General features: G+C 42.4%; 3 protein-coding genes across 3 annotated transcripts; 1 reads left to right on the plus strand and 2 right to left on the minus strand.

Annotated features, from left to right (window-relative positions):
* Positions 1-3,537: 3,537 nt before the first annotated feature.
* Positions 3,538-4,677, minus strand: LOC9651588 (caffeic acid 3-O-methyltransferase). The gene is made up of 3 exons (XM_024665918.1): positions 4,026-4,677; positions 3,900-3,964; positions 3,538-3,843 (listed from the first exon to the last, which is right to left on the minus strand). Exons 1-3 carry the CDS (start codon positions 4,675-4,677, stop codon positions 3,538-3,540), a joined length of 1,023 nt encoding a protein of 340 aa, XP_024521686.1.
* A 453-nt stretch (positions 4,678-5,130) lies between these two features.
* LOC9651589 (cinnamoyl-CoA reductase 1) lies at positions 5,131-6,120 on the minus strand. Its single transcript, XM_002992177.2, has one exon. It carries the CDS (start codon positions 6,118-6,120, stop codon positions 5,131-5,133), a length of 990 nt encoding a protein of 329 aa, XP_002992223.2.
* A 611-nt stretch (positions 6,121-6,731) lies between these two features.
* On the plus strand, positions 6,732-8,494 carry LOC9651590 (cytochrome P450 734A1). Its single transcript, XM_024665919.1, has 5 exons — positions 6,732-6,990; positions 7,053-7,279; positions 7,335-7,519; positions 7,650-7,971; positions 8,060-8,494. Exons 1-5 carry the CDS (start codon positions 6,732-6,734, stop codon positions 8,492-8,494), a joined length of 1,428 nt encoding a protein of 475 aa, XP_024521687.1.
* The last annotated feature ends 2,543 nt before the right edge of the window (positions 8,495-11,037 follow it).

The following is an 11,037-nucleotide window of genomic DNA, read 5'->3' on the forward strand; positions in this document are numbered from 1 at the left end:
AACAACTTTATTAAGTTTTTGGATATCACATTGTGCATAGCTCTTGTGTCAATTATCACTTAGATTCAGTGTTTGTAGACAAAGCCTACCAAATACATTAATAGGTCAATGCTTGCATTGACTGTGAGAAAAACTTGAGGAAAGTAATGAAAGTAACTCAACTCCTCTTATTCATAATCTACATTGGCCAACTCATCAATCCTTTTAGCTTCACCACCATTGTCTTCCCTCATAACATTAACACAAGACCTTATTTTATGATTGTTGGGACATTCTAATAACCTATGTTCTGTCTCTCCACAATAGAAATAATGACCCACACTATCCATTCCACTAGGAGTAGGTTTCATAAGTTGTTGCTACTTGTACCCATTAGGAAGAGGAACAGAGGGTTTAAGACTAGAAAAAGTTACTAGTGGTCGCCAACCACCACCTTTGTTAACTATCGCTTGTGAGCCTCTAGGGTAGAGTTTTCTTTCCACCCTCTATTTCTCACCTTATTTATTCCTGGATATTTTTATTTATTTTTGTCCGAGATACCAGCATATGGCTGCTGATACTATTCCATGAGCAAGTGACTGAAGGCAATTTATTGTGCTACCTCTTTACACTTTTGGTACGTCTTCAGATTAAACTTCAAAATCCCATTGCGAAAAAGTGAACTCAAACTTTTTAGGAAATAACTTTGAGCATCTTCGTCACTCATATTTGCAATCATAATGTTGTGAGACATAAAATCCTTAGGCCCCAAAGAGGAGTTGAAAGGGTGTAATGTGGTAGTGGCTGAGGCGGAAACCAAATGAGTGTAACACATATGGACTAAAAGCTCTGACTCGAAAAGTCGAGAGCGGGAGTGGAACTCCCAATGAAGGGCTTGAAGAACAAGCACGAAGTGAGCAATAAATGAGTCTCTAAGAAAAAGACACAAAAGGACCAACACATGATATGTAGAAGGATCTGAGATGGACCCAAGATGGAGTCCGAGATGGACCTGAGATGGAGTCCAAGATGGACCCAAGATGGAGTCCAAGATGGACCCAAGATGGAGCCCGAGATGGAGTCCGAGATGGAGACTAAGATGGACCCGAGATGGAGTCCAAGATAGAGTCCGAGATAGAGTTTGAGATGGATCTGAGATGGAGTCCGAAATGGAGTCCAAGAAACCAAGACCGAGATTGAGTCCCATGGTCACATGGTGAGGAAGTCCCAAAGGACAGTGGGACTTACTGGTCAGGCCGGTGGGCCTTGACCAGTGGCAATGTTGGTAAACATGGCCATGGATAGAAAAGGACTTGGTGCGGATTGGAAAAGGGATATTAGGGAAAGATGTTCCCTATGTCTACAGGCATCCTAAGGATGCTAAAGAGTGGATCTGAGATGATCACTCATGGACGGATGGCCCAATCTTTGAGAGACAAGACTGTGATGCAGGTGGTGTTGGACCACCGGTGTCACCAAGGTGAATGGGCATGGCCTTAGCATAACGGGCTAATATGTCGGTGGTATGTTGGGGTGTCGGTCATGGGATTGGACACGTGGAGCACTTGGACCAAATGCAAAAGTTGAGAAACTAAAAACTATGCACAAAAATAACTTTTGTCTGCCATTCTTGGGGCTAGGAAGCCCCAAGTCCGAAATAGGACTTATGGAGGTTGTGAGTGAAATTCCTCCAAGTGGTTGAAAGTGTGGTTAAGTGATTAAAGTAGAATAGAAAATTTAGTCGCTTACAAATGCATTTCTGAGCAAGCACATTAACATAATGCATAAGGTCTCCATGCTACTTTAACTGCCACAGCTCTGCGCAAAGTCTCAAACCAAGATCATCCGACAAGTATTCTTTATAGATACGAGACTGCATCTTAATTCAACTTCTAGTCTACCCTCTTTCAGCACATACTTGGCCACCAAGTTTTGGCATGATTAGTGAGAAAAGACTGTTCACATGCAATTTTCATACAATCATCTACGTCTGCCAATATGAAATAATTTTCCATATCATAGACCCAGTCTTCCAAAACTTAATAGTCCCGTATGCCTCTGAAATTGGGTGGTTTTAGAGGCTTGAACTTTGAAACTTGTGCAACTGGGGGCAATTGCAAAACTTCATCATCCTCAGAATTTGAAGAAGAGTCTGGTTGCTTAGGTTTAGTTGGTTTAGCTGCCTCAGCATCGTTCTTCCTTTTGTTGTTCTCCTTCTTCAATTTGTGAACTTTCTCTCACAAATTTTCAATCTCAATATCTTGAGTCATATGTTGCAGTGAGGCTCTTCCGCTTCAGACTCAACCTTAGCCTCTTCCACAACATCTCTAGTAGGAGTTTCCGCCTCTCAATTCCCTTGTCTAGAAGTTTCAACGTCATCAGTACGGTTCCTTTTCACCATCTTGCTAATTGGATGCATGCCTCTATCAATAACTGAACATGCATATAACATTTTTACCGAATGGTGTAATCCAATTAATCCTACACATGTCACTTCAAATCTACTAAAAAAGTCTTTGCATATGCAACTTGAGTCAAAAATTCTAACAAAAGTTCGACAGGAATCGCTAAAATAATTGCTTTGATACCAAACGTAATGCACTTGAATTTGGAGCTAAACTCCAAGTCTGCTGCGTTATGAAATGAGGGTCCCATACACTCTTAATCTTACAAGCACCAACTCCTTGTATCTAACACTTACATGCAAAACAGTGTCAGATGGTGTCTGGCACGATTTTGACATACTAGTGGCCTAACGCGAGGAAAAGGGTACCCCACCGACTAGAACAACATGGAACTTATTAGGATTTTGAAATCACAATCAAAACGGTATAAAGTTTGGATTAAATGAAACCAAGTCTAATAATGAGTCTTAGAACAACTTTAAGATTGAGTCCAAAACCAAATCTAAAACCATTCATCCCTTAAAGCTCTAACCTTCATTTTATCCTTGGCAATACAAAATGGGTAATGCAATTGTGTGAATTTTATTGGAGATAGAAGCCCAAGCCCTTCTAATAGACATGATGTATACACTTGTGACCACTACATGAACCATTACCCAAAGGGCAACAGTGAGTCACAGGCTGAAAGCACAAGAGACTAAGTGGGTGACTCTAGGCACATTAAAGGTGGAGACAACAAAAAACATCCACTATGGAGACAATCATTTATGCAGCTTATTTAAATCCCTTGGGCTTCTTGGGGGTTGCCATAAGGCCATGTAAACAGAATATGAATGAATGCTACTTTCCAGTACTGACTAGCACATAAATTGTTAAGCAGAGCAAAACCATACTAAAGTACATTCTCCCACTAGGATGAGATTAAACACAGCATAAATTTAATGGTGCTTGAACATGATAATCATGACTGTACAGTCCTCTTGTCTTCTATATGGATTTGGGAAGACATGGACTACATTGGCAATCTTCTTCAAAATGGCATTTCTAAATCTTTTGATTTCATGTTTCATGGTGGGCATATATAAATGAATGAATGATTCAACATCAAAATTTAAAAACAATTTCATTGTGTTACGTTGACAGCCAAGAGTGGCTACTTGTGAAACTCCAGGATTGCTAGTCCATTGGAGACGTTGACAAGATGCACTTTGTTGAAACCAGCTTGTTCGGCGAGCGCCTGGTACTCTTCAAAGGTCCGCTCCTTGCCGTTGAAATTAACCATCATGACAAGATCTAGGAGCAGTCCGATTCGCAACTCAAACTCACTGGCAGCTTGATAAGCTTCAGAAGGTAGTAAAACTTCCACGACAATGACTTTCCCTCCCTGAGCAGGAAGGGATTTGTAGCAGTTTTGCAGGATCTTCAGGCACTGTTCGTCGTTCCAGTTGTGGAGAATCCACTAGAAAGGAATGAAACACCAGATTGGCAAGGAGAATTTGACTCTGGATCCTTTACCTTCAACATGATTGAATCTCCTTGGGGAATTGATCCGAACATGTCGCCACCAGCATGCTCCACTCCTGGAAGAAGTAAACAAAGAGTGCTTGAATGATCGAGCATGAAAAATCTGTGAGAGGATACCTTCAGATGCAATTCCCTGAGAAACAACATGGGGCTGATCGAAATTTATGCCTTTGATATGCGGATAGCGAGTTCGAATGTCACACAGCAATGCTCCATTGCCGCCACCAACATCGACCAGAGTTTTGATGCTTGCAAATCCCTTGTAGCAATCCAGCAGCACAGCACTGGACCTCTTGGAATGATCGGCCATGCAGAGGTTGAAGCTGTTGTTGAATTCCGGCTCCTCAGCCACAAGCTCGTATGCGGTTTTGCCGTGGGCTTTGCGGAATGGCTCGCCACCATCAAGAATGCCTTCGGCAAGATGCTCGAAAGGCTTGAGGAAGATCCGGTGATTGCACATGACACTCAAACCACGCGCTGCCAATTTCGTTCCTGGAGAAAAACGCTTGCCTATCTCGGAGAGCCCATACTTGCGCTGCCCCTGCACAACGGTCTCGTTCACAACCCCGTAAGTTGCCAGAACTCGGAGAGTTCTGTCCAGAAATGCAACATTCGCAGATGGGTTGTTTGTAATCCGGGAAACAATCTCAGAAGCAGAGAGGACCGAATCTGCTATCTCGTCGAAGGCTCCCAGCTTCACCACCGCATTGAGAGCGAGGGGGATAGTAGCATAGAGGACGAGCTCCTCACCAGGAGCAAACGCAGCCATGAAATCCGAGGTGAATGGTGAAGATGAAACAGCGTGCCACAGGTGGATTGTGAAACTTTGAGGGAGCACTATAAACTAAAATGGAGCTCTACAAACAAGTGAGCAAATTCTACGCTTTTTATATCGACAGAGACCTAGATTTTGACTAGTGGTTGGTCACATTGAGTGCCTGCTGCGTGCAACCATGGGACTCTTCCATCACAGAAGGTGACATACCACACATTGTTTGCATTTCCAGACAATTGTTGAATCTTCTGTTTCCGTTTTGGAAGTTCTACTTTGAAATCGATCCATGGACAAGTCCAAATCCAAAGCCTCTACTGACTTAAGTATGAATCATGAGACAACTTTTTGTAACTGAATTTATTTGTAGTCTATTTTTTTTTCAATAACTTGTTTCAAATTCATTGAATTAAGACATTTATTTTATATTATTATTTAATTGCTTACATGCTACAGAAATCCCTTCTCTTTGAAGCTCTCCACTGAATCAAACAGACACTTCCCAATGTTTATCAGCTCTGATTCCAGCAATTGACGGGCTTTGGCATTGCATATCTTGTATGGAACGGCTTCAGGATTTTTGGTGTCTGAGCAGATTTTAGGAACTGGGAGCTGCGGGTACAGCTCTGCCAGCATTTCCACAAGCCTCGCCCTGTGGATCGATCTCTCTGCCAGAAAATACCTCCCAAATGCTTTTGGATCTTCGAAAGCCGCAACATGAGCCAGTGCCACATCCCTCACGTCCACATATGCCTGGCAGCGATTTGCGTAGCTCTTCACGCATCCGGTCAGATACTTGAGAATGTGGGTGCTGCTCGCATTCAGCTTGGGCTGAAGAACTGGACCCATCACGACTGCTGGGTTGATCACAATCAGTTTGAAACCATTGCCTTGGGCAGCAGCGAACTCCCATGCGGATTTTTCAGCCAGAGTCTTCGCCAGGCAGTACCACTCCTTGATCTGGACAAGGTACTCCACATCGCTCCAGCATGATTCATCCACTGGCTGCTCCAGAGGCCGAGTTGGATCCAAATACATGGCACCCACCGAGGACGTCATCACAACAGTGGAAACTCCAGAACTGAAGCTGGCTTTCAGGACGTTGAGTGTGCCTTTCACTGAAGGCTCGATCAGCTCGGTCTGCGGATTAGTAATTCGGAAATTCGCCTCTGGACAGGGGCATGCCGTGTGGATCACAACTTGGCAACCTGCAGTTGCCGCGACTAGGCTATTGTCGAGCAAATCAGCTTTTACGAGCTCCAGCCTCTGGTTGGCCCCCTTGAGATTTTTGAGGTGTTCCACCTTGCGCAAATCCTCTGGATCTCGGACTGCTCCACGTACAGTATAGCCTTTGTCAAGGAGGTATTTGACAATCCAGGATCCAATGAAACCCGATGCTCCAGTGACACAAACCATCATCCCTCGCAACTGAGCCATCATCCCTCACGTCTGGTGTTTACTCTCAACATTTCTATTTATAAGACCTGAAAAATTGGATCATTGTAAGTAATCCAAAACTTGGAAGGTCAAATAAAAGAGGCGCAAGAAGATCTTTTATTCGCAAGAAAGTTCAAATTTTTGGGTGGGTGGGAGAGATTCCGGGTCCTCCCATGTTATAGGATTCGTGCTGTGAGGGCTGAATGTTGCGAGATCTACTGAAACGAACATCCGGGTCGTCCATCATAGTGTTTGGGCCGTCCTGCCCAGGAAGGACATCAAGAATGTTTCTTGAAGGAGGTAGATGTAAGGTCAAATAAAGGAGTGATTTTCTCCCATGCTATACATATGTAGCTTTTGCCTGGGATCCGCCCTGAGCCACAGCATGCCATCCCCCACCGCTCTTATTATCACTCTGGAGGACAGAATGAGGCATAAGAACACTGCCTGTAAAAGACTTCACTTGTAAAACTACCACCTGTAGTCATTCGGCCCTTGTCAAGCACAAAGATCTCAGGCTCGTGCTTTCAAGGTCCGTCACATGGGCAGCTCTGTGAATACTTGCTGGTGTATAAATTCTCTACGGCCCTCGTCTCAGCTCTGCCTCACCAATAATGGATGTCATCTCGGTTCTTCTTGTCGCACTCGTGCTTGCATTTTCTGTTCTATGGATGGTGTGCAGCTTCCTCATGCGCTACTATTGGGTGGCCAGTGCTCTCCGTCCAGTGATGGAGAAGCAAGGCATACGAGGCTCACCCAATCCTCCGAATCCCATCTTTGATGTTTTCTATGGGAAGCCTGACATGAAGGAGATCAGCCACGATATTCTGCCTCATGTTCTTCCCTGGGCCGCACAGCACATCAAATTCTATGGTGGGATTCAATTTAATTTCACAACATTATTAGTGTACTTTCAAATTCACTTTGACTTTCAGGGAACGTACACTTGAACTGGTGGCTGCGGGAGCCCCGGATTGTGATCTCAGAGCCCAAGATAATATGGGATCTGTTGATGAAGAAGCACAAGGATTTCGTCAAGTCCCACTTCATCAAAGTCTTTTCTGATGATATCTTTCATAAGGGTCTCTTCCATGCAAATGGAGAAGATTGGGCCCGGCAGAGACAGATTGTAGCGCCCAGATACTACATTGACGAAGTCAAGGTGATACTCCATTAACAAAGTCAAAGTCTAAGGTTGACTGAACTCTATTGCACAGGCAATGGTTGGAGCTGTGAACAATGCAACAAGCCAAGTCATGGCAAAATGGGAAGCCTTTGTGAAGGACAGTGGAGACGTGGAGAGGGAGCTGGATGTTCAAGTTGAGTTCATGAACTTGAATGTGGATGTTGTAGCGAGGACAACACTGGGGTTGGAAAACAGTGACTTTCAGAACATTCTCAAGTATAGCATCACATTGCTCAACCTGCAAGATGGTCAAGAGACCTGGAGCTGGTTACCATTTGCCAGGTACAGGTGGCTTAAGGAAAAAGCATATGAACTGTACTGACTTACGGAAGATATTGTGGTGCAGGCTGATCCCCTTCGGTATAAACGTTGAACGGTGGAAAGTACGGAAACAGTTTAATGACCTTGTTCGTAAGCAAGTGAGAGAGAGAAGAAAGAGGACGACAGGCAATAACGTTGATTTTATTGGGATGCTCTTGGATAATCCAGATGTTAGAGAAGACGTGATTGTCGCCGAGTTGAAAACACTCTATGCTACAGGGTTTATCAGCTTGGCCCCACTTCTCTCATTCACAATGTTGATGCTGGCTCTCTATCCCGATTGGCAAGAGAAGGCAAGACAAGAAGTTGACCAAGTTCTGGATGGAGAAGTTGTTAGTCCCAAAGATGTCAGCAAGCTAACCACGGTAACCAGTTAATCAGATTTGTCCTTTGATCCACATAACTGAGCTTGCTGTATGGTTCTTGTTTGTGCAGATTGAGATGATTCTGCGAGAGACATTGAGGCTGTATCCCACAATGCCGCTCATCGCCAGGGTGTGCATTAAAGACACTATGCTGGGGGACGTGTTCATTCCCAAAGGACTGGGGGTGAGCGTTAATGTCGTTGCGCTGCATCATGACCGAGATCTGTGGGGAGATGATGTAAATGAATTCAACCCATCCCGCTTCAAGAATGGTACTGCAACTGCAGCCAAGCATCCCATGGCGTTCATGCCATTTGCCTATGGAGTTCGAACCTGCATTGGAAGGGCCTTCTCTGAGATGCAGTGCAAAATAATCATTGCTAACATCCTTCAGAGATTCGAGGTTAAATTGTCTCCAAATTACCGGCACCACCCAGTCATTACAGGACCCCTGATCCCAAAGCATGGCATGCCTGTCATACTCAAGCCAAGGCGGAACTTCTAAGACAAAAAGATTTTAAAATAAATCTGTTTAGATATAAAAACCTTTATTCATGTCCAGAAAATAACACTCGGCATTTGCTCTGAGAATCGTGTTCCACAGACGGAGGGGCAACAACATCGATCTGACCTACCCTTCCATGTACATGTTGGCCAGGAGAATGTAGCCAGCTGAATCCATAGTGGCACAGATAGCAGCCCGCGAGAGAAACCAGCGTTGAACAGATCCTCGGCAAAACAAGAAACTTCCCCAACTCATTCGTCTCACCTACCTGTCACTGAAATCTGTCCAGCCTTCTCGTAAGGATCATAAGGCAGCAGCTTGTGAACATCCGGCCACCCATTGTCGATGCAGTCGACGATGTGGGATCTTCTTGTACACCGGAATTGCCTGCAGAAGCTCCTTGCTCTTGTCTCCTCCTGGTGATGGTGCTCCACACCCTTGATAGTCAAGGGATACTGATCTCGCAAGCCGAACATGCTCGGCCAGAAATTGAGAACTTGCGAAGCCGCCGTAAACCCTGCTCGATCCAGATGCCCGTAGCCTGATCGTCCGGGCGATTTCATCCCATTGCGGCATCAGACTCAGCAGATATAGCTTGATATTCCCAGCGGATACGTTTTGCCACACAGTCTAGGAGACTACATCCTTCTTCGAAGCAATCGCAAAGAACAGGGATTCAGTCCCCTTCTCCGCAAATGCCAGAGCCTCGTGGTGAATAAGACCAGGCTTTGGCAGGGCATCGAATCGAACACACCGTCCCAGATTGCAGGTAGCCAATTAGAAGCAAGCTTTTTGTAGGATCAAAAGTCAGCGCTTTGAACAATATACTACTCGGGACTTGCCTGTTGCAATTGGAAGAGTTGAAGTGCTTGCCTCACATCCATCTGCTGGGGATTCTGCTCATACTATGATCTCCAAAGCTTTTGGATTGCCAGATGCTGCTATCCAAGAATCCAATAATAATCCTTCCCAGCTCCAGCATACATTTAAATGTTAGATGGTAATGAATAAATTTAGAATATACTTTGATATTTTGGGATATTTTATCAACTAATGGTTGTTATTTATTTAGATTAATTCTGTATTTATAATATATAAATAACTTTATAATTTATAAACTTTCATAAACACTTTTAAGTATATTCTAGTTTATTCTACCTTCTAATAGTTGATATATAATAAGATTAATCTTGTGTTATAAATTATAAATATGTTAATTAATTATAAACTTCCATTTGATCAATTGGATAATAAATAGAATAACACAACTATTAACTTAAGCAAACAAAGCATTTCTATGCGATGACTAGTATGTTTATTTGTATAAGATTATTATTGCAATTTAAATGACTTGTATTATAACAAGTTTTTATGCGTAAGAAAATATAGATAATATTTATCTCACATGTTTTCATTGAAACAAAAGTTGTTGTTATTTTCAAATATTATATAAGTTATTAGTGTCAGGAGCATGTCATTGAAAGAAGGGAAAAAAATAAACTACCAATAAAATATTAAAGAAAAAAGTAGATTTGTGCTAAATGGATCAGTCCAACCTCAAACTAATCCAAAAACCTAATTTAAATTTAGAATCAATATATGATAACAGTTCTTGAGTTCAAATCCCATCAACAAATGTTTAAATTAAAAACGCACTTCATACTAAGCACTAATAAGCAATTTAAGTGGTGTAAGACTTAGTTTGCATAGATATTGCTAATAAAAATTTATAATCAACTCAAAAAAATAAAAGTGAGAATTAGACTCCTTTAGCACATATGAATTTGGAGTCAAAGTACAATCCTATTGCATTACGAAATAAAAATTAAATATACACTCAAAATCCCCTCCCTGTATTAGATAGTATTTGCTAAGATTATTCCCTATATTACTAAATGCACCACATGTGGTTTTGACTTTATACTTTATAATAAATCATCATAATTATCATAAGATAACCAAGGTGCAAAGCCTAACTCTTCAATATATGTGCCAAAAGTAATAAAGTGAGATCCGAGTTTCAAGGTTAACTAACTCTCAACATACAACCAATGAGCGAAGTAATAAGAGTACAGAATAACAGAGGATCAATATTAGAGTTAAACACCGAAAACAATATGGCCAAAAGTGGCATTTGACATTATTTTATAAATACTCCATATGGCAAGTCAAACTCAAAACAAAGATAAACATGCCACTTAACTGAAGAGAAGATCGTGGTTTTCCCATCTTGCTTCCCAAGTATGTTGAAGAGGTTTCCACTCTCATAATCCTTGATGACATTGAACCAAGGGTGGTACACCAGATTGCAATCTTTTTTCAAGTTTTCTTTGCAATTTCCTCAAAGTCCTGCAGTAAAAAGGAATTTAATACAAGAGATCTCCTGTTATCATGATTGGACTAACCTGAAAAGAAATCCCCTTCTTTGCTTTTCCAGTGCCAAGCTTCCTTGGACAATCCAACTTCTTCCAATGGAAACAAGTGTGTTCAAGCATCTCCCAGATGTAAGACTTGAACCACTCCTTTTTGTTGGCGTTTGCTGT

The sequence above is a fragment of the Selaginella moellendorffii genome, unplaced genomic scaffold (assembly GCF_000143415.4).
Source record: "Selaginella moellendorffii unplaced genomic scaffold, v1.0 SELMOscaffold_130, whole genome shotgun sequence".
Taxonomy (NCBI): domain Eukaryota; kingdom Viridiplantae; phylum Streptophyta; class Lycopodiopsida; order Selaginellales; family Selaginellaceae; genus Selaginella; species Selaginella moellendorffii.

Bases quoted from the DNA above. Each gene is read 5' to 3' on its own strand.
- LOC9651590 (XM_024665919.1), top strand. From the start codon at position 6,732: ATGGATGTCATCTCGGTTCTTCTTGTCGCACTCGTGCTTGCATTTTCT. The intron at 6,991-7,052 runs GTGGGATTCAAT...TTTGACTTTCAG, and splicing joins ACAGCACATCAAATTCTATG to GGAACGTACACTTGAACTGG. The intron at 7,280-7,334 runs GTGATACTCCAT...TCTATTGCACAG, and splicing joins ACTACATTGACGAAGTCAAG to GCAATGGTTGGAGCTGTGAA.
- LOC9651588 (XM_024665918.1), bottom strand. From the start codon at position 4,677: ATGGCTGCGTTTGCTCCTGGTGAGGAGCTCGTCCTCTATGCTACTATC. The intron at 3,965-4,025 runs GTATCCTCTCAC...TACTTCTTCCAG, and splicing joins TCAGGGAATTGCATCTGAAG to GAGTGGAGCATGCTGGTGGC. The intron at 3,844-3,899 runs GTAAAGGATCCA...ATTCCTTTCTAG, and splicing joins GAGATTCAATCATGTTGAAG to TGGATTCTCCACAACTGGAA.
- LOC9651589 (XM_002992177.2), bottom strand. From the start codon at position 6,120: ATGATGGCTCAGTTGCGAGGGATGATGGTTTGTGTCACTGGAGCATCG.